We start from the raw sequence: 23601 nt of genomic DNA on the forward strand, positions 1-23601 counted from the left end.
CTCTTCTCCCTTCAGACTCACTCTCTTTTCTGTTTCAAGTCTGGCGGACTCATTCTCAGCCTCACAAGTACTGTATTGTATATTAATAACAGTTCTTTGCTCTTGGGTCTTGGCCTCACATATGGATGTTTATCAAGCGTTGGCTGGTTACAGGACAGAACACGCCGAACGAGAGTGAGGTGCCTCGTGTGTGGCCGCTGGGATGATTAAATTGAAGTCGGTCTTTATTTTCTGCTCTCGAAGTTTAGTGGGACTGTCATGGGACATAGGTGAATGCTTAAATGGGCCCCAACATTCATTTCCTTTATTTTAACAAGCTGCCAAATAAATAAATGCTAAATGATCTGACCCTGAACTCAGAAAATGTGTGATTATGTCTCAAGTTCCACGCCATTTGTATTTTATTTCAATTTCCTGCACTGATGTGTTCAAGTCAGGTTTTTGTTTCATGAATTGGTGAATGAAGGTGGCTAGGGATGCAGTTTTGGAGGGAAAATGCATGGGAAGATGTAGATTCAGTTGCAAATAATGAGTTAAAGATGAATCGACATTTATCAACTCAGTTAATTTGCATAAAGTGACTCGTGTATTTCTGAGTAAAACAGAATATTAAACGGGCCTATAGAATATAAAACATCCAAGTGGCCAGTATTTTATTTTGAATTCCCATACTTATGTATTTAAATCAGGGTGAAGGCAGGCTAAAGGATCTGGAAGAGTTAAAGATAATTTGTAAGTGCATTTTTGCATGAAGGGATGTATTTCAGAGTAAAAATGGAATATTTTGTGGGAAATAATCTAGGGTGGGACTTGATTTTATTCATCAGGATCTGATTGGTTTGTGAAATTTGATTAAACGTGTTATTCTGTGGTATTATTGGTTAACATTTGTCCTCACCCACATGGTCTTGGTTACATCAGCAGAAAAGAAAAGTCCTTTCAGAAGTGGACTAAGTTATTAATAGTTTTTTATTTGTTTAGACCACTGCACATATGGAGATTTTATTAAGATTTCATGTTGTCTCAAAACACTTCTGTCTTTTGGTCTTCCTTGTAGCGGAAGCTGAGCATGTGGATGCGGGACTGGCCGTGGCTGATCTCCACTCTCACCCGCTGCTGGATCCCAGCATGCCTGGGACTCTGCCTCCGGGCTTGGGCGACCACGACCTCCTCACCTGTGGCCAGTGCCAACTAACCTTCCCACTGGGGGACATTCTGCTCTTCATCGAGCACAAGAAAAAGCAATGCCAGGGTCTGACGGCTGGCCACGGCTGCTACGACAAGATGGCGGACCGCAATAGCCCCTCGCCGCCCCGCGCCGAGCTGAGAAAAGTGGTGGAACCGGTCGAAATTGGAATCCAGGTGACACCTGAAGAGGAGGACGAGAGACTGTTGACGCCCCCAAAAGGAATTTGCCCCAAGCTAGAAAGTGGCCTGGCAGGTAGGTCAAACTCTCTCCAGAAAAGTTTCAAGCAGGCATAAGAAGCTGACGCTAATGAACTCGAACGTTCTCTCGCGCCAGCGTGTTTTCTAAAACTGATGTGCGCAAACATACACTTACAGCCTGCAGAGTTGCAGACAAAGGGAGACACGCACTCATTTACCTCGGTAGGACTCTGGGCGTCCTGTAGTGATTGTGATACCGCTCATCTGCGAGCCTCAAGAGAGATTGTTTTTCCTTCAGCTGATTTCATTAGGGGAGCCTACGCCGTGCAAAGTGAAACATCACATTACTGACTCAAAGCCCTAAAACCCCCTGAAGGACTCTGGTAGTTGAAACAAATTGTGCAAGACGTGACAGAGAACTCACCCTACTTTCATGGAGAAATCCAGCCTGAGCCATCTGCTTAAAAGGTGAAAAGCTCATTAAAATTCAAATGCTCAAAAAAAAAAAAAAGAGAGAGAGAGAGGAGAAGAGAGAAGGAAAGAAATAGAGTAGGATTAAAAGAGTGAGTTTCCTATTGAATAGGGGTAAAGAGGCAGTTTAGTTTAGTCCAGCTGTAGGGAGAGAACTCTCCCAGTTATCTTACAAAACAGCGCAGTCAAGTCCTTCACAAAGAAGCCGGAGGGATCTTGGGAAATGGGTCTCATAAAATAATATTCTAGGTTGGACAAAGTTACCGGGGGAAACGCAGGGGAGCGGCTTATGACACTGCCTCGGTTTTTAATAACGTCGTTTTTTAATGCCTCGCAATCCTTATTTGCGAAAGTTACCCGAGGCATCGGAGACAATTTATTCCGTGCCACCACAATGCCTCGTGTATTTAAATGTCTGTAATAATGAGGCCGCTGCTAAATTACTCAGTACCTCACATGATGCAAACTTCACTCCCAGACTGACTGACTGGCTGGCTGCTCGCACAGAGAGAGTGTTGGCGTTAGTTGTGAAATATGATGCAAGCGTTCACACAGTTACGTGCAAACTGTTCCACTACAGTTCGTCAGTGATGTTTTTTTTTAAGACTGAGTGGTAAACGTGTGCTTTGCTAACCACACAATTTGCTAAATAAAGAGGTCAGGGTCCAAAAGTGAAAGTTTTAGTGCACCAGTAAATAGTCAAATTGACCTTTTATATTTTCTGTATTATAATTTATTTATAAGAATGACTTTTTAAATAAAAAGAATGCACAATACAGTTAATGGCTGTTTTTTCTTGCATATTAATGACAAACAGTGCAGTAGCGAAATGTGAAAATCCCCCCCCCTTCCTCTAAAGAATTTTTTTTTGATTACTTAATATCATTCACATACTGTATCTGTGTTGTGGTGTTCTAGAGGAAAAGATATGTAAGCGCCCTTAATTGAAAATTTTTAATGATACATTATTAATTGAAGTGACAGTCATGATACATTGCTTACGTCAGCTAAAGTTGAATTTCATTATAGTTTGACTGTAAATTATTATAGTTTAAGTAAATTTCACTTGCAATTGACACTTCACTGTAAAAAAGTTATCAGTTGACTAAACTTAAAAAAGTGAGGAAACCGATTGCCTTAAAGTTATTACGTAAATAAACCGTTTATTACGTAAATAAACCGTTTATTACGTAAATAAACTTAATGCATAATAGAAAAAAAATTTGGTTATGTGCACTAGTTCCACATAACGTAATTTTTTCTATTATGCATGAAGTTTATCGGCAACGGGTTTCCTCTTTTTTAAGTTAAGTCAGCTGATCACTTGCGGGTGTTTGGACTATGTTTGCATAGTATATATTTAGATTTATTTATTTATTTATTTATTGTTGTTGTTGATGTGAACCTTTTAAATTGCTTATTCCAGAGTATACTGAATTTTTGTTCTCAACAAAATTCTCATTTTGTAAATGTTAAACAAAACATTTGCTTGTATTTTAAGGATAAAAAGAAAAGTGATTTAAAAAAATGTGATTACCCAATTCATGTTATTTCAGTCAATGCCATTCAAAATGACTAAATCTCTCTTCATTTCGAGCCACCTTTGTGGTGAGATCTGCACTGAAAAATAGTTTTAATCTCATTTAAACTTAAGAATTTTAAAAAAGGGATTTTAAAATGAAAGGAGTTCATTAGCCTTTGTAAATCATATTGCAGTTAGCAAGAGTAAATTTTACACCTTTTATTAATTCAGGGCTAGAGAGGGAGGCAGTTCGCAGAGAAGAATATAACGGCAGATGAAACATCCTCTGAAAGTGATTAAGACGCTTGAATGTCAGCTTGAGCATGCGGCTAAACACTCACAGGCTGCCTTGTATTCATAATTGCCTCCCAGCAGGTTAAAGTATTCTTTTATGCTAAACCTTTCCCGTTCCATTTGTTCTCGACGTGAAACAGAAAATGACACGCAAAAAAACACTCAGCCACTCCGCCTTGAAAATAGCAGTGGTACTCTTGCTCGGCAAAGCACAGATCATTTTTCATGAATTTTTTTTTTTTTTTCTCCTATAATATATCCATCTGCTAGCTTCAAGTGGAGAAATGAGAGAGAGCATGAGAATGCGGGAGATGTGGATGAGGAAGACCACTTCTGGATCCATCAATAAGATTTCAAAAGCCAACTCTGATCATACCAACATTATTTTCGTAAGAGTTCCTTGCACTTCCAGACCCTCACAGCGGCATTTTGATCTTTTCATTAAACCGTCCGTGTAACCTTGACACACGAGCACTGTTGTGACAGGTCTAAAACTGCACCGCTTCATTCCCACATGTCAGCCTCCATCACATCAGCCCTCTCTTTCCGGCCTTCATGTGTGATTCACCAATAGTCCAATGAGAAGAGGCTCATTTCAGGCCTTACTTCCTGAAGTTAACGTTCCCAATATCATGGCTCATATCTTGCGGTATATTACAGGCATTTAGGAAGAAAATCATCCAAGTGATTCTCTGTTTTTGGTTGAGTGAGGGTACTGAACAGCAACTTCATTAAGTCCCATACGTAACCATTCTCTCGAGACTCCGTAATGATAACTAAACTGTGTGCTTTGCTCCCGAAACCCTATAATCAGTCGAAAAAGACCTTGTGATAAAGTATTCTGATTACTGAAATTGCTTTTAGCGATAATTCTCCCAGTGGCTTTTTCTTTATTAGTGTGTATGAAAAAGTCAACGTTATCTATGACAATACGGGACAGCCATTGAAGAGGAACCACTTGAGGGTTGAATTCAATATTTCTTGCATAAATATCAGCAGGACACAGGCTCGCTCGGCACCGAATTGTATTGCCACTTAGCCTTCTTAAGTTTCAGCGGAATTTAATTATATTTAATGGCCCTAATTAAATAAAATATGACATTCTGCATACCCTCAGGCAATAGGAACTGCTGCTGGGGGCAAAGGGAGGGCTTGGTTTGCGTGCACGAGCCGCTAGAGCCCCTCTCGTGTAGCACAGCAAGGTTAAAACAGTTCAGTGGAACTGAAAAATAGGGCCCTGAGATGGCCGACATAGCTAGCTGTTGCCACTGTGCACCATTAAGCAGTCCAAATGTGAAATACGTACATAAATAAACAAATAAATAAGACATTTACCACCCCTTAATGCATCTAGATGGCTTAGCCTGCTGAAGCTGGCCAGGCATTTAATGGTACTTGTTATTTAATTATAGATCTCCGATAGAGGTGCTATGAACCACAATGCATTGTGCTGAAACCGTTCGCTGTGAGGATTCCTTAATTAAAGAGCAATAATGTAATATGATCTCATGAACCTGAAACAAAAGGATTATGCGATGAGATAATATTATGCATAAATTCCTAGAATATGCATTTTCGGTTAAGGTAGACTAAGTCTAAAGTGGTCCCATTATCACGTCTGAATAATCTAATCTAATAATCGAAACTCTTAAGGAAATGTTGGCTTCCTATTTGTCTCTCTTATTTGCCTGCTGATGTTTAATTCTCTGAATAAGCTTTTGAATCCTCAGTCACTGACGTATAAATGATCAGATGGGTAGTTTGTACATTTTAAATATGCAAAAGCTCTGTTATTCACACTTGTGTTGTACAGTACTCAACAGGGATGGTAGTGTTTTAAGTTTTCAAGAAAACTGATTCAGATGGGGTGTAAATAAAGGCTTAGTATTTAGTGTTGGTTGTAGTCAAGCTCTTGTTGGTGTGAATGTGTGGTGATGCAGCCATGTGTCATTCAAAACCTACATTGCATTTGAGGTTAGCTTAAATATCAGCATGCAAATAAGAGTGACAAATAGGAAGAGGAGAATGTTACTACAAGTTTTTGATTTGTCCAGATATATTTGGTTGCAGTAATGGAGGTGTGATAGCTTAGAGCATTAGGATATTAGGCGGTTTGGGCTTACTTAAATTCAGTTTAACACTAAGATAATACTAATACTTTAATACTAAGATTAGTACTAAAAACGTCAGTATTGAGGAAGGAATGTCAATACTGCAAGCACTGTAAATATATGTTTATAAATGATTGAAAAATTGCCGTACAATCGCATTAGTGCTCAGTCAAAACCTCACAGCAGGCTGCATCAGTTAACTCGCATTCTATTACCATAGGAACGCCAACGGAGCACGTGGTGAGATGGTGGACGTGTCTTTTGCCGAGATGGGCCCGTTTCTGTCAGCGTTTCACTCTCTCTCCCTCTCTCGATCTCTCTCTCCTCTCACACCATCCAAGCACACTCACACAGCTTTACACGTCTAACAAGTGCTGCGACAGGGGGAGTTATTTCTGACCCTTGGCTCACCAGATCGTCGCGGTGAATATTTCATGAGACATGCTATATTTATAAAGAAATTTACCTCAAACACTTTCCTCCCTCACCCTGCCTCTCCTTGAGAGTGATCACACTGCCGGGTCCGTGTCGCTTCGGAGCCCGCACATGTCATTAATGCCGTCTTGAGTCTAGTGGCAGAACCCTTTGTAGGTGTAATGCAAATCGATTCATCAGGAGCCAAAAACGCTTGATGTTCGGGGCCTAACACTCTCAGTATCGGCATATTTGATGGTCACAGATTCATTGTGAATGGTAATTAAATGTGCTCTCAGTCATTTATTTATTAATTTATTTATTACTTAATTAAAAATGTTAACATGTACATGAATGGATAGTGCTTGAAAATGTGTGTAAAAAAGACCCCGGTCTTATCAGTAGTATAAAATAAGTATTATTTAACATGGAGAAAGATGTTGAGATCACATGGCCAGTTGAATAGGAATCACATTATCAGATTATTTTATTGGACACCTTTGCTCACAGAATAAATTAATCATGCTGACTGTGCACATTTCTGCTTTGGCAACTGAGCATTTTTATTTATTTATTTTTACTTTAGATGCTACATTCAGCACAATGTTAAAAATGATAATAAGCGTTTGTTTAAATGGATAGTTCACCCAAAAATAAAAGTTCTGTCATTATTTACTAACCCTCAAGTTGTTCCAAACCTGTATGCATTACGTTCTTCTGCTGAACACAAAAGAAGGGTAACCAAACAGTTAATGGCTCCCATTGACTACTATACTATTTTTCTTTTCATACTATGGAAGTCAATAGGGCCCATCAACTGTTTGCTTACCCTTATTCTTCAAAATACCTTATTTTGTGTTCAGGAAATCATACTTGTTTGTAACAACTTGAGGGTGAATAAATGATGACAGAACTTTCATTTTTGGGTAAACTATCCCTTTAAGTCTGTAATTATATTTTCATTGTACTTTAAGTTTTATTTTAGTAATAAAATGCGTTTGTTTTATCTCAATAGTGAGACTGTAGTGTATCTCTGTTCTCAGAGGTTTTAATGCTCTGGAGAACAACCTGGTCCTGGCTTCAGTGATACTGAGCCTGGCCAGCCGGTTCCTGTTACGTGCCCTCACTTCCTACCTATTTTTGAGGTTTTGCCCAGAAAGATTTGTTTCGGAGTTTCACTTGCAGTGGTGTGGTGCCAGCACGGTTTGCCAGCTTTGTAAACTGTGCACGATGTGCTTTGTTTTGAATGTTAGCATTTATTTCGATTTTATCTTTGTTTGTTATTAGGTATTAGGGTAACTATGTAGGTAGTTGGCTTCATTCAGGTTTCATCGACTAGCATGGTTTAGTCTATCTTTTATGTTCAGTTCACATTTTCTCTATTGTAATGTCTAAATTCAATATTTACAGAGTGGAATTGAGAGAACATGTGCTGGCCATTAGATGTTTAACATCGTTATGAAGCAGACAGTATTTTGAGTACATCAGAAGATGGTATATTTTTCTTATTTTCTGCCCAGCAGAGATGAACATGCACAGTCCAGAATAAACAGATATCTGGATCCTCCCTCGCTGCGGAGAACATCTCAATTGAGAGTACATGTCCCTCTCTCAGAATCAGCATATACACTGGGAGGGCTCTTCAATAAATAATGACACAACAGGCGCGGAGATATCGCAAACATGCTTCCATAATATGATGCACATGCCATTTTTTTCAATTAAGAATCACAAAGGCTTGGCAGGAGGACGGCCTGCCCTGGTGCAGGGGCTATGCCTGAATCAATGTGCACAGATAGATGCGTGTTTGATTTTTTATATGTTGCTTCAGACATAGCTCTTTTGCCGATCTTCTTGTTTTATTCCCTTTTAGTTGTTTCAATAAAGCCTGAAGTGCCAAATCAAGCAGCCGTTTTGAAGTGATAATTGCCCACTTTTGTCTAGTTTCTCCATTTTTCTTCTCACCCCTCTCTTTTTTAAATGTCTGCATTAGTCACACTAGCCATTGGCAGTTCAGATTTACAATGCAGCATTTTTATTTTTATTTCCCTCATGCATGCATTTCAAATTTGCAGTCTAGATGCATGTTAAAGAGATAGTTCTCCCAAAAACGAAAATTCTGTCATCATTTACATGCAACCATCAAGTTGTTCCAAACCGTTGATGGGCCCTATTGACTTCCATAGTATGAAAAAAAAAATACTATGGAAGTTAGTGGGGCCCATCAACTGTTTTGGTTACCCATATTCTTCAAAATATCTTCTTTTGTGTTCAGCAGAAGAAAGAAATTCATACAGGTTTGAAACAACTTGAGGGTGAGTAAATGATGACAAAATTGGGTGAACTATCAGAACTATCCCTTTAATGGTACTTTGAATGTGGCATTGAAGTTTTTGGGATGTTCAACCAAACATGCAAGGATTTTATTGTCATGTTATCTAGACCAGATTATGCACTTTGAAATGTGCATTAATAGTTTGTTTACTGATTTAAAACTGCATGCTAAGCCTTTACATTTCAAATAACTTGCGTTTTTACATTAGAGCGACATGTAATCAAGCTAAAATCTATTCAACGATATATTTAAAGCTATTCGTTTTGTGGCCATCATGTAAAGTAGAGTGTCTGGTTTTAGCAACATCTCTGTTAATCTGCGGTTGATTACGTGGTCCTCTGCGGTGCATGTCGAACCATCCTCCGTAGTTATAACATGGCCCAACACGCTGCCAAAGCCATCCCCTTTGGTGAACCAGACTTTAATTTCTTCCCTCCTGTGTGTTTAATCCACTACTTCAAAATTCAGGAAAGTGCTACCTTTACTTGGCTTTTGAAATGCCTTCCAAATCCTCGCATTTGGGTTGTGTCCAGCAGCGGCAAGAACAGGAAAAGCCAGGAGGAGTGAGAAGCCGAAAACGAGAGAGAAAGAGAGAGAGTGAAAGAACGAGAGAAAACAGTTTTAGTCATTAATAGACCATAAAAAAGGAAAGCTGCATCCATGTTCTTCTCAGCATCTTGAAATCCTTTTCAGATTTTTGCCTCGTTGCTTTTTTCAGTTAATCACTTTGCATGCACTCATTTAAATATTAAAATTTTCTTTAATCATCAAAGGCAGTGAGCCTCATGCATATTCATATCCGCATCCCCCCCCCCCCCACGCTTCCCCCAGAATTACAGGTTCATTACCTCGCTCCAAAGCCAAACAGTCATTACCAAGAGCCAGCTTTTTAATTGCGGATGCCTGGCCATCATCGCCTTACTGCTAAGATTTAAACTTCCATAAGAATATAAAAAAAAAGATTTCCCAAGTTCGAAATAACTTAACATACTTGTTATACATTCTCTGTGCCTTGGAAAAAAGTATAGAGTTGGAGAGAGAGAGAGACCGAGAACGAGAACGAGAGAGAGAGAAAAACCTGTTCTTTGGCTGGAGCTCTGAATATTTGTCAAGAGGCTTGACGAAAGTTGCATTTGCATAATGACTTTGTAGTTCTGCATTAATAAAATTTGCATATGAAGCCGTGTTAATTACTCCTGATCAGGCTTTTTTGCATTCATGCATGGTAATTTTCTGCGACTTGCGAGAATTGATGTCCTGGCGTCAAGGCTGTGATTGGTGGCGGTGGCGCTTGTGGATGTGGGGATTTGTGTGTGTGTGTGTATGAGTGAGTGTGTATTTGCGTATTTGTGTTTGGGGGGGGGGGGTTGTGGAGGTTCAGAGGAGATGGCGTCGGATGTACCGGAGAGAAAGAGGAGATGGCACATTTGTGTGTTTGTGCGGGTCTCTTTATTGCATCGCTCGCTTGCTGTTGTCTCAGATATCTCCTGTAATTGGTCTAAGAAAAAGAGCAGTCATTTAAACGGCTTTCTATGTAATGAAACGTCATAAAGCAAGCAGAAGAAAACAGCCCCTCAATGGCAGACAGGCATTTCAAATCTATTGTTTGGCCTATTTATTTCTAAACAAGATGACTGTTCTCTGCAATAGAGGGCTTTGGTGTCTTTTCTATCTGAATGGATGATGTGAGAATAGAAAGGAAAATGTGACCGTTTACCTTCTTAATTTTTAATTTTGTGCCAGACCTTCCTCTTTTCTTCCTCCCCCATTTTTAGTCTAACACCTGATTGGTTTAATCCGTCTTATTGCTAGTATGCAATTAAGTAACATGTTTACGATTCGCTTTCTTTTCTCGGTTTACTTAGCGTCGGCTTGTGTGATCTTTTCCTCCTTGAAATCCTGATAAAATGTTTCTAAATGCGGTGTCTTTTTACTTGCTTGTGTTTTTTTTTTTTTTATAACTCAGTATTTTATCTTTGAAATGAGCTCCATTTATTCAGTCCTTAGGGATTTGCCTTAATTTAAGCACATAAATGTGTACACTTTTCACTAACGTTACCTTTCCACTGATTTTTCTTTTCCCTTTGTCAGAGCCCTGCTGGGTTCAAGCATTTGCCTATGGAATTTTGGCCCCTTACTTGTGGTTTGGCAAAGGCATCACACGACACCGTGTGCGTGTGTGTGTGCGTGTGTGTGTGTGTGAGAGAGAGAGTGAATGCCCTTTGCTAGCAAGACTGAGAAGTGTGCATGCGTGTTTCTTTTTCTCCTTTTCTTTTTTCAGAAACTGGTGGTCTCCTTGTCATTTTGATATAGCGACAGAATTAAACACAACTTTTACCAGCATGAGGATTCTGGGGCTGGATCCAAAACAAAGAGATATGTTTTTGAGCCAACAGACGCTCAGCATATGAGTGCTATGCTGCAATGCACAGAGTGTGTGACGGATCTGGCATACCTGAAGCTTGGCGCTTTCTAAATGCTGCCATGTGTGCCATCAGTGTTGTGATAATGGCCGAGAAGAACCTACAACGAAGCTAAACCCTCAAGGGCAGCGTAATCATAACCAGTCAATCATCCAGCTCATGTTACATCCATCCAATGAGACCTTAAACGTCGTAGCAAGTGATTTCTTTGAGAAAGAAGAACTAAATTGTACAAAAGACATATTGTTAAAATAAATCGAAATAAGTCATAAATTATTAATTTAGGAAAGCAAAGTTGGGCCAATTTTTTTATTTTTAGTTCCCTTTCAATTTATCAGTTGATTTGGTGAACTGAACTGGACTAAGGAAGTTGAATCGCAGCAGGAAGAGGAATAAACTGAATTGTTATTCACATAAATTCATCCCAGGTCGTATTTTGGAAAATATATGTACACAAATGTTAATTTATTAAATATAATGAAGTATGTTAACTAAATACACGTTTCAATAGGTGTTATTCAGATATCTATCAAGGCTTTTAAAACTTTTTAAAAACTTTGAAAACAAGGTTTTGTCAATCTAACATTCAAAGTTTGTTCTAGTCAGAAGTTATATGAATTTCTTTGAATTCCAATGAATTGAATTGCAATTACTTTTATAATTTATCGTTTTTGACACAGGCGAGGGACTGACAGATTTCCCATTAATCTGTAAAGAAGTAAACAGTGCCCTCCTACTGTAATTGTGAGAGTGTAATCTTGTGTGCTCTGGACTGTGTACAAGCTTTAAGAGGTTACTATATCCCACATGAAGACATCAAACAGTCCCTGTGCCACTTTGTGGCTGTCGTATGGCGGGATTTTAGTCTCTCCCGACCACAGGCAGGGAATAAACTTGTCACTAATTTGGACTGCGAGAGCTGGCAAAGCTCTGTGCACACGCTGGTGGCTTTCGCCCTCATGCTGTCCTTTGTTTTATTTATTTTTCTGCTTCTTTTATTGTCAGCAGAGATGTATACTCCACACAGATTTCTCCTGCATCACACGTGCGGAATTATTCAAGGTAACCAACAGTTTTTAAATCCTCTTAAGATTTTAGAGTTGAAGCCACTTTTCAAAACCAAATACGTATATGATGGTATTTCGTATTTATCTTCATTTGTTTAGCCCTGTCCTCCTCCTGCAGGTTTGAAAGCTGCGGCGCTATTCAGGAAAACTGAGCACCTTCCCGGCTCGCCTTTTGCATATCGTTACAGGGGCTCCATCAAACTGACAGTGTTTGTTTTGTGAACTAGTCTCCATGAAGATTTGAATTTGTAAAGCGGGGGAGATGCTGGGGACGAGAGCGTATTGTAAGCCCCTCAGGCTGGGTCTAAGCAGGCCTAGATGGCAGTCCCTGTATACCTCCCTCTAAAGCCGCTTTGGCAAAAGTGGATTGGCGCCGCAAACAATGGGGCGGGTGTAGAAAGCAGTGGACAGGATGGGATTACCAGGTTAGCGCAGGTTCCTCCCAGCGTTTGCACATTCTCCTGGGCCGTTCAGGCTTTTTGACATGGCGCGTCTGAGGGAATTAGTCCATCTCGCCGGTTTAAATCCGAATCGTCTAATGAAGCCTCTCAAGCCTGGAATATTTCCCACAGAAGGGTGTTGCCATTTAGCAGGAGAAATCACCACTTAACAAAAGCTAATTTTTCCCTCTGTTAGCTCGAGAGGATTAGGGGCCAGTGGTTGAATAATACAAAGTTTGTGGATCATGCGGAGAGGTGGGGGAGAAGCTTTTAAGAGTGAAATTAAAGCCCGGTGACAGTCTATGGAGGGGCTGTTTGTTGCTATTGAAGGTAGGAAGCGTGGCGGAGTGCGTTCGGAAGGACCGGAACGCTCTATGGAGATTGCGTGCGCTGGTGTGCGCAGGCGGGTGGCACAGCTTGACGAATGCGTGTTGATCCCCTTGTTTAGGGGGTTTTAAGTCTACCCAATTTCACATGCTAACGGTCGCAGAGCAGGCCCTAGACATTCCACCCTGCCAGAGTGATGACTCTAGCCGCTTTAAGCTGAAATGCATCCTACAATATTTATATTTGTTCCCCAGGGTCTCTCTCTTTCCCCTGCTGCCTTTCTTCCCCTTTGCTTTATACTGTCCTCTGTCTTTCTTCTTTTGAAACCCCCGGCATGTAAAGCAGCAAAATGCCAGGCCTGTGTGGATATGGCAGACCTATAATCATGCTTCTCTTACAGTAATTGCTCTCGTCTGTGGAGTTTAGAGAAAGCGCTCTATCAAAGCGCTGGCTGGAGTAGGGGATCACGGCGCTGGCATCGTTCGATCGTCTCACGAGACGCTCTCAGGTTAACCCTTTCCCTCGACTTTCACCATTACAAACCAGTTGGTGTTCGGTGAGTCTGCAACCAGTTCCAAACTTTCCGTCCTGTTTAGGTTTGGCACATGTCGCTTTCTAGAATTTATTTTGTTCCTCTGCGGGTAAATTCTGGTGTTACTTTTCTATTTACTCTACTTGCAGGACTGTCTGGGTGGCAGCGTGGTGAAACTAGAGCAAGTGTCTGCTTTCACAAAGCGCCGCATTCCCCCCGATTACTCATCAGAGGCTCAGGCTTATGCACTTAATCCAACCTCTGTCTTTATCAAAACACAATGAGCTCAACAAAACACATCAAATTATTCCATTCAAAATGGCATAAAAATAGTGGCCCCTTTAATCCATTAAAACAATATGGCTGCCTATGATTGCGTTTGCTTCGCTTAAAATCAATTGGATTACTTTTTGAACATTTGAAAAACAAAAAATCGTCAAATAGCTGCGCCCTTCTGATAATTTCATATTTGACAAAAGCCGCTGTTGTTGCAACCTGTTGGAAAGCCAAAACCACCCATTGGCAGGCTAATTCATTTGCTAGCTCAAGGACCTTTTAGCTGTAAACAATGCTGGACCTCAGCCAACAGCAGTCACTTATTGTGCTTTAATACACGTCCTTCTGATTAGAAGCAGGAAAATAAATCACTTTCTTCAGCACTCAAAGCCACCAGAGAAACCCGTCGGTTAATCCAGTGAAATTGCTTGTGGCGGTTGAGTGGAGTAGAGAAGAGAGTCTTGTTATTTTAAGATGGCACCCCTGTTGTCTGTATGGAAAGGTGTTAATGCACCTGGCATGACTTGAAGGAAAAATTGAAGATGAAAGGCATTTCTTTCAGTTAATTGAGCCACTTTTGTTTAGTTACCCTCTCTAGCCTCTTAATTAGGCCAGAGTTTTCTTAGAAAAGCATTATTTTCACATGGACATTTAGGCAGTTGTTGTGTTAGGCCACCCTGTTCACTTACCTCTAGGTCTTTATGCCATGCCTTTATGTGCAGAATTGTCTTATGTCCCAGGTGGCCATGTCTTGGTCGGGAGAGATCTGTAGACCCCCGGCTGGGAGCATCGCTCCGTCCGCAGTCTGTGGCCCCTGTTGTTGAAAGAGGATGCCATGTGGAATTTCGCCTCTGGCGGAACTTTGGCCATCTGCCTAATTTGAAAGTGAGAGGTAGCATGTGAAATTAAATTAAACGGAGGCCAGTGCATCAGCCCAGTTTAATTGGGGCTGGAGAGTCAACTTTCTCTCTCTTTTCGCTATTCCAAACATCGCTTGCTTCAATGGCACTAACCACCTATCTCTCTCTCTCTCTCTCTCTCTCTCTCTCTCTCTCTCTCTCTCTCTCTCTCTCTCTCCCTCCGCTCAGTTGGGCCAAGAAATCAGATAAGAATCGCAAGGCTAAATGAGCATCATAAAAGTTAATCAGCAAAGCTGAAATAAAGCGGAAGGTAATCGACCTCGTCCTCAGATGGTAGTGATATCAATCAACCCTGTTTAAACCTGAGGTGCGAAATGAGTGGTGTGAAGTCGGTCAGTAAAACTAAGCAGACCTTTTATTTAATGTTCAGCTAGCTAACTTTTTCACATTGACCTTACAATACATTTCCTTGTTAATCAGTTTTTGGTGTTCATTCAGAGATCATCATCACTTTAACCCACGTCACCCGACCCATGATTTTGAGTGCCCTTGTCAAGCCGGTGTTATCTGTGCAATTACAACCCTCGACGTCTAAAATGTGTGCCTGGCCATCCCAGCTGGCACGACTCCCTGCCTGCCCCCTGCACATTTCTGCACACACATCACAGGGACCTTTTATAGTGCCCTGCTCTCTTTGTGAAAGGATTGTTGAATGCCCAGCTTTTTATAGTTACATTTAAAGGGAGTTGGATGCCTGGACCAGCTGGGGCTCATTATGGTATACGCCATCCAAAAATGCACGTGTAATTAATTCGCTCACACAGGCCCCCATCTTCCCTTGCTGCTTTGGCTCCCAAGACCCGCCTGGCCTCCGTTCTGTGCTCCTTCTGCACCTCTGAAGGACTCCTCGGCGGACCGCACAAGTGTCTGCTCACGATCAATAACCCGCCAGAGCAATAACATGCATGTGGATTCCCCTCTAAAATCCAAGGGTTGCACTGGCAGAAATCGCTTGGCTTTTACTAATTTCCGGTTTTGTGGACTAAACGAGAATGAATCATTATCCTTTCAGTTTGCACAATGCCTTTTTTCTCTGTCTCTTTTCTTACAGTTCTCTTTGGGTGTTTGAGACACTTTGACATTATTTCAGGGCCACTCTCAACCATAACAGAGCTGGAATCATGGGAAGACGGTCCGTTTTGGCTCTTATTGCAGCATTGTACCCAGGCAGTGATGTAAATTCTCTCAAATGAAATGAATAGCTCAGCTAATGCAATTTTTTTTGAAGTCCATTTTTTCCTCTCTGCTGAGACAGTGCCAGGAACCATTGCTCTCTTTGACAGTGAGCATTTTCCAGTTTTCTAGTGTCAGACTGCCTCTGTTCCAGCTCTCCTTGATGGCATGGAGTTGGGCAACCTAGTTAAATGTTTCAGCGGGTTTACCTTCTCATTTGCTAAATCCGCACTGTACTTTTTATCTACTAATTTGACTTGCACACAAAGTGAGGGGTATTGGTTAAAGCTATTCAACACGTCTTATCCTTGGGCGGATAACAATGTTTTGCAATATGCTATCTGATTTCTTGCTGGTCTTTAGCTGGTTGACCAACAAACATATTCCAAAAGCCAGCTTGACCATCATAAGATGTAAATACAAGCTGTTTTATTGCTAATCCAAGTTGAAAACACATTTTCAGCTTAAGCTAGAATAGTAGTAAATAATTTTCAAGTTGTTTCATACCTGTATGACTTACTTTCTTCTGTCGATCATAAACGAAGACTTTGTGAGAAATGGTTAAATTGTTTATTTAATGAAAGTCAAGGGGGTACAATACTACATTTTTTAAATATATTTTTTTATGTTTCACAGAAGAAAGTAAGTCATACAGGTTAAGAATGACTGAGGGTGAGTAAATTATGACACGTTGATCTGTTAGTTTAAGATTGACCAAATGAATTCGATTTTTCAGAGTCTCAGAGTATTACTAGTGTATTTATCAGGTATATCTGAACAAACAATCTCTTTGAATTCAGTTCCAATAATCATAATGTGCTAGAGTGTCAATGGGCGACCAGTGAGAAGCGAGGAGTTGATATTTAAAGTCCTTCCTTCGTTGAGAACCGGATTTTGGGAGGAGAGAAGGGGCGTTCAAGGAGCTCTGTTTCTGGCAAATGAAAACAGATTGGACTGGTTATGGGAGAGGGCCTGGTTTCAGTTATACTGGAGACAGGCGTACTGTGTGAATGCCATACCCCCCACTACCACCACCCTTTACTCCATTTACAGTCTCTGACATGTTTTTTCCAGCATTACTTTCGGCTGTGCTCTTTTCTTGAGTTTTTTTTTTAAAGCATTTTTTTTCCAGTCCCCTTTTTCGCTTGGGAATTAAACAGAAGGAGAGCAGCTCACGGCTCCTGTAATCAAGCTTTCCATTTTGAGACGCTTTTTTTTGTCAGGGAAAAATAATTGGTCGCAAAGAGTTAAAATCACACTCACAAAGAGCATTTTCAAGTGTGTGGTTTGACACGCTGGGCATGCCAGGGTTCATACCGCTGAGAGTCATGTGATTATCATCATCTCTTTGACATCGGGGCCATTTTACAACTTCGACTCACGGTTATAATAATCATGTGGGAAAATGTTTTCTTTGTGCTGACAGGGAGGGGTACTTTGTTTATGCTGACTGGAGCACCAAATTTCTCTTATTATTTTGTCTAGCTGAATGCTCTCCAGACAGGGACACCAAACATTGCCTGGATAAGGCAGACCTGCCCCCCTTCGAGCATGCGTTTTAAAAACTCTCGGTCTGTCAGTACACAAACCTCTGTTTTGTTTGCTAATTGCAGCTACATCATCCTCCGTGTTTGGTCTGGCTCAGTGATTTAAATATTTCATACAGTTTGCAAAAAGGCTTTAGTTACAGTCTTTTTGTGTGTGTGTGTGTGTCTGTGTGTGTGTGCTGCTCTAAAATAACATTTACATTCAGTTGCAGTGCAGCCGAGTGCCACGGAAATCAAGTGCTTGTGCAATTAGTACGTTATTGCAAGCCGTTCCTCCCTGGTCTGAAGTACAGAGTGGGCCGGGACACAATGGCTGGCGCGATTATTGGGTGCATTTGGTACGCCTGATTACATTTTACAGGTGCTTGTTAAAGCGAGCCTTTCACACTCCCGACTGCCTGATGATAGGAAGCACCTCTCGCACAGGTCATGTGTTTTTTGTTTGTGCAAATGTGTCTGTGTGTGTGCGTGGGTTTTCACCACTCATGCGGTCCAACAGCCTCAGCTGCCCCTGTCTCCGTGCAGTCCATCAGGTGCAGCTCGCGTGTGATCAGGCCCTTATAAGGGCCGTTTATGATAGAGGACACACATCCTCCCCCTTTCTCCAGCCCCTGGATTCCCACTCTAACCCATGTCTGGTCTGAATCTGCTAAGACAGAGAGAACCTGTGCGCTGTGTCCTGGAAGAGCATTGTAAACACAGAGACCTTGGCCAGAGCGCACGGACGCTGCCTCCCAATCCCCATAAACACACTCACGAGTTTGTTCGCATATACTTATGAGGGCGTCCCGTTGACTGCTAAAGGTTTTAATGGTGCTGTAAGTTATATTAGACGTTCTGGAACTTATACCACTTAGCTGAATTAGACGCAGAACCTGATGTTCAAGTGCAACATGTTCCTGGATCAACATCTTTGTTGTTTAGGCTTACAACCAGGGTTAGGTGCTTCTACGTCAGTGTTATTCACCTATCATTTCCCTCTGATTTTAGGGATAACTTATGGGTAGGGTTGAGTTTAGGGGTAGGGTTATGGTTAGGATCAAATTTTCATTTGGAATGTCGTTCCAGGATCAACAAAATATCTGCAAAATCAGGCACACGAATTAGACACTTATGAATGACAGACAAAGTTCCTCAAAGTTGTCAGATTGCATATCAAATGTAACTATCAGATGTTATTGTCAGATAAGAGGGACATTTTCTATGTGCCATTCAGGAAAAAAAAATCTCTGACATCAACTCTCTACAGCTTAAAGTACTAACTTAACTAACTTTTCTAACTTAAATAAGATATTATTTAATCCATTTATTAGTATTAGTATTTTTTACTAATAAGTACCCTCCTCACATGATTTTCTTTTTTGCTAGTACACTTCATCTGAAAGATAATGAAGAGGGTTTTTTTTTTTTGTAAGAGAGTAAGTGCATTAACAGTAGTAAAGCAAATGCTTCCAACACGCTGTCTATTTTTTGAAGCGATTTAGGTTCTGTTAGAGTCTGATTATGCCTCACATGATATCTTGCTTATTTTTTAGGATGCAAGCATTACCTGGCCTCATCCAAGCCACAAAATGCCTCTCAAACTTCTCTCGAATTTCACCCAAGCTGGCATCTCTGCACCTAACTGCTGGGTAAATAAAGGTGCCCAACCACAAGCCAAAACCTAATTTTTGCTCTGCCGTGGGAGACACCCACTACTGAGGCCAAGTGTAAAGTGTTTAGACAGACCGATCAGTGAGGCAGATGTTTGTCCTCATACATTAGTCTGACAATTGCAATAGCCAGTCAGAAAGTAACTCTGGATGCTGCAGGAGCTGGATTTTTCTATAAATCTCTGCCTATATATAGCACAAAAGTTTCAGAAGTTCCTTTTTTACTTCTTTGAAACCACTTTTATATAGGTCAGAGTTTTTTTGTTTGTTTTTTAGCTCTTGCAGTTATGTATAATTTTTGTCTCATACATTTTCCCAAAATATTCCTATAGGAGAAATAAAAATAGAATAAGAAATTAAACAATTGTTGCTATACAGTTGCCATAAATTTGATTTGCATAGGCTAGATAATTTGGTCTTGGAAGAATCTGATGAGAAATGTTTGAGTTTTGCATTCTCTGATTTTAGTTATTTTAGTGAATGAGAGCGCATTTTTGTATTTACTGCAGGGTATACTTGATAAAATCATTCATTACTTTTATTAATTAATACATTTATTGATTATTTTTATTTATTTATGGATATATATACATTTTACAGGTTTCTGTGTAGATGTAATGGCAGTGCCTGGGCTCCAAACGACTGGAGATTTGTTACATCATAGAGAGAGTTTAGCCAATAAGCATATCATGTGGGGATGCTCCCTCTTGGGCCTGTACACTTTGGACCCTCTCACTCTGGCATGGGGGCAGACTGAAGAGGCTGTCCAAAAATCTGTTGGTTTGTAGTCCCGTGCAAATCAGGCTTATGCTGCGTTCACAGTGGAAGCACCAGTCATGGCACTGATGCAAAAAACATGGTACGTGCCCGGGTAGACAAAAACATGACACGAGTGGCACAAAACAAACATCCTCGCTTTAAACATTTAGACCATGATTTAACAATTATTAAAATTGTTAATACTCACTAAATGGATGAGATTATCTATAATTACCTTGCCAGTCACTTGTGATGTTTTTGTTTGATTTAGTGTCCAGAGTTGTGCAGCATTCAGAACTGAATTGAGAATGTTATTTAATTTTTCTGAAATTTAATAGAGGAAAGCAGAATTGCAAATTGAATGGAAGGAAGAACAATTAAAATGATTTGAAGTTTCAAGAAATTCCGCAAATAATTTACTGAATTTCAATTATGTATGTGTGTATATATATATGGCTAATATAAATAAAGTTTTCTCCCAGCCTGGTTAACAGAAAAGAACAGGAAGGACAGATGGACGGACGGATATTTGTTTACCAGGGTGGGAGAACACATTATTTCCCACAATGAATTAGCTATGTTGTTGTTGTTGTTATTGTTGATTTTTTTAAATAACTGTAATTCAGTAAATTCTTCTTCCTGTCATTCAGCTAATTCAACTTCCTGTAAGGCGTGGCCAGTGCAATTCAAGTTTGATCTTCAATTCTGGATTTTACCTATAACCCTGTTTGTACCTCTGCTTTGCATTTATTTGCTTGGAGATATAACCTATTTCTAGTGATTTTATTCTTGTGTTTTAAACTCACAACATTTGGAATTCTGAGAAGTTCTCTCTTGCATTTAAAGGCAGGTACAAGCAGGTGAGGCTGGTGCTACTTAAGACCTGTGTAGCAGGATTAGGGGGTTTAGATTGCCCCCCCTCCCCCAATCTCATCTAAAAGCTGCCCACTTCCTACCTCCCCCCTTCTTCCCAGTGCTGACCAGCCTGATGCCGGTGTTAAGCCATGTCTGTCCCATTCACCTCTAATCCTTTTAATTTGTTAACATGACACAGGCTTTCATACACAGAGCTGCTGACATAGGCCTTCCGCATTAGCTCTGGTTCCTCATCCAGAAACTACTGAAAGCATCTACCTTTTTCCACACTGTCGCACACACACGGCCACACTTCCACGCGGGCACACTTATGGTAATTTTAAAGCCTTATTTAAAAGCTGATGTTCTCCAGAGGGAGTAAATCCAGTGGACTGGTAATGACAGTTTGACATCCACCTTTCCCCCGTCCGCAGAGAGGATGAAGGGAGATGAGACCTTCTGTTCTCCTCTAGCTCCCTCTGCTTGACAGTGACCCAGCAAGCCACGGTTTCCTGACATGATGTTCAAAGTTCTGACCCACACTCGCACACGCTCCCCGCCTATCTACCGCTGGCCTGTTTTGGAATGACATGACCTCATTGGAGAGAAATTGTTAATTCTTCTCTCCGCCTTGCCACTTTGCTGTCACTGAGTGAGTTAATGAATTTAATTCATTCTGATTTTACTAAGCTGCTCAGCGTTCGTTTAAATTCATAAGAAATAATGCCAGTAACCCTTCAGCTCCGTACCCCCTCCCAACCTGCCTAATCCCTGCCTCCCCTAATCTCACGTGAGGAGATGGGCCACGGCGCTGCCACATGCACCCGGATTTCGCTCCATGCAGCAGAAGGAGAGGAGAGCACGTCTTTGTCAGTCAGGGGAAAAGCTTTTACACAGACAGTCATATAAATGTCAGTTCTCACGGTCACACACTTTTCCTGTCAGAGATGAATATAAATAACATCCTTTGCGTGAAATTATGACAGGATAATGGACGTTTGTGTTGGTTTATGGGAGTAGAGGTTTTGGCATTTTGCAAGGGCTCCACGCTCCACCTTAAGCACAAGTCGAAATGGCTAATCACTCGTGGTGAACGTGTTTGAGAACTCTCTTAGTTGCAAACTCAAACTTGACTTTCCTTTTGCTGATAAGTAGAAAAAAAAAGTTTAGGTAGCCTTGCGGTTAGCGCACAAACTTTAGCCATGTTGCTTACGTGGCAGATGCCAGATTGAAACCGGCTTGTGCTCAGCAAAAAAAAAAAAAATCTTAACAAGGATTTGTGAATTTTTCCAGTTAAAATATCCAAAAACAAGTCAAAGGCTACTGATTAAAAATACGTTATTTTTGCAGGGTGACCCCCTTTCTCCCCATCATTTCCAGTCCCGTCTCTCACATCCGCTTATAAATAAAATTGGTGATAATGGCAAATTAAAGACAAGATGTGACATGTAATTGACAGAAAGAAGGAAAAATAGGGAGAAAAAGTAGGCGAAAAGTAGTGAAGTAGTATTGTCCAAACTGCTGAAGTGTGTTTATCCTCTTGAACTCAACCTGTCCAGTTGGGGATTTGGCAGATCGGAGGCAGAGAATGTAAAGCAGATGTTAGCTGTGGGAAATGGCTGTGCGCTGTCCAGTCCAGGTCTGCACTAGTATGTCAAGCAGGCTGTAAAAAAACCAGCTGCTTCTAGATTCCTTTGCCTCATTTACACTTAGTAAATCACCCATGATTCCCTGTTCCCCTGCTGAATGCTATCTCTTCCCCTCAGATCTGCCCACTGTCTTTGTGGCAGACAGCGCTGTCCCCACTGAGCACTCTCCGAGATGCGTAACTTTGCGGATAAGGGCGCCGCTTCTCTTTACGGCACTAGTTCACGATTATCTCTCCTTTCTGAGGCTTTCGGAGCAGGTGTAGCTTTTCCTACAAGCGTACGTCACGTGCGTGAAAGCGTGAAGCGTTCCTCCGAACGAAGGGGAAACCGGGGGCAGGCGCAGTGCTGGCTCTCCACAGCTTTGTTCGCAGCAGCACAATGTGCAGGGACTGATTTGCATGTAATTGTTGCCTCCGATTTGCCATGATAGTCATAAACAAGACATTAGCAATTCAAGGTGAGGAATTAGAGGCCTGGGAGACTCCCAGATCACACACATGGTAATGAAGCCCCTGGCTTAATAATGCAAGAAATGTCAGGAAACTTTCCACAAGCTGGGCGGACGGGAGGGAGGCACCCCGTGCCTTGGGCTCATGTCATCTTTGTTCTAAATGCAAATCAGTTTGTCGTGACATTGACTCTATCAAATGTGGAGCGCTCCGACACCCCAGGCCCAGAAGCGGGCTGTCAGGTCTGACTTAGTCTCCCAGGTCCACTCTAGCTCACGCGGCGGGCTCTCTCGTCCTGCGCCGCCTACTTCATGGCATTTTGAGCTATCGATCTCCAACACGGAGTACTTGTTTTTGTGTTTTCCTTCTCTGTTTCTTGTTTTTCAGTCCTCTCACAGGAAGACGTTAACGCAGCGAAGCGCTGAAGAGAGTTAGTCTGTTAGCAGGAACTCAATCCCCCTAGTCTGCAGGTACCATGAAATACAAGGAATATAATCTTGAACTTAATAATTTAAGAACTCCAGTGTGTGAAAAACTCCAGGCAGTTCAAAGAGAGATGACTCTGGCTCAGAAAGGGAGACTTCTAACGCTCTGGAAATTCCAAGGTTATCTGAGTAAGTCCTGGTTAACAGGATGTCCAGTTTTGAAGTGGGATTTGCAGTCCCATGTGACCAATTTTTTTCTCCTTCTTCCCTTTGCTCATCTCCAGCATGAAAAGACACAGTCTCCCAAAAATAACTCCAAAGGTTAAGATATTAATTAAACGTTAAGGGGCGAGAGGACGGATAATGAGGGGACTCTTCACAAACAGACTGCCTAGTGCTCCAGTCAGAAAGCCCGGAATGAATGAAGGTACCAAATCAGTTGCTCTTCACTCTCGGTCTCTACAGTCATTACACAAATTACCTCCCAGCCTCAATATCAGCCTGTACCTCTTGCAGTTGTCATAAGTAGCCCTGGTCATTAGAGTATGCTGGGTAATCAGATGGAACAAAATTC

At 41.2% G+C, this 23601-nt stretch overlaps 1 protein-coding gene across 2 annotated transcripts in view; it reads left to right on the forward strand.

The window, feature by feature from the left end:
* Positions 1-23601, forward strand: part of bcl11ba (BCL11 transcription factor B a) — a 50815-nt gene that overhangs the window by 12691 nt on the left and 14523 nt on the right. For both annotated transcript variants that reach the window (XM_084393739.1, XM_084393740.1), the window contains exon 2: positions 1058-1441. In XM_084393739.1, the coding sequence (XP_084249865.1) occupies positions 1058-1441 (384 nt within the window). The remainder of the gene's footprint in view (positions 1-1057; positions 1442-23601) is intronic.

The sequence above is a fragment of the Rutilus rutilus genome, assembly GCF_951802725.1.
Source record: "Rutilus rutilus genome assembly, chromosome: 21".
In the NCBI taxonomy this organism is placed as follows: domain Eukaryota; kingdom Metazoa; phylum Chordata; class Actinopteri; order Cypriniformes; family Leuciscidae; genus Rutilus; species Rutilus rutilus.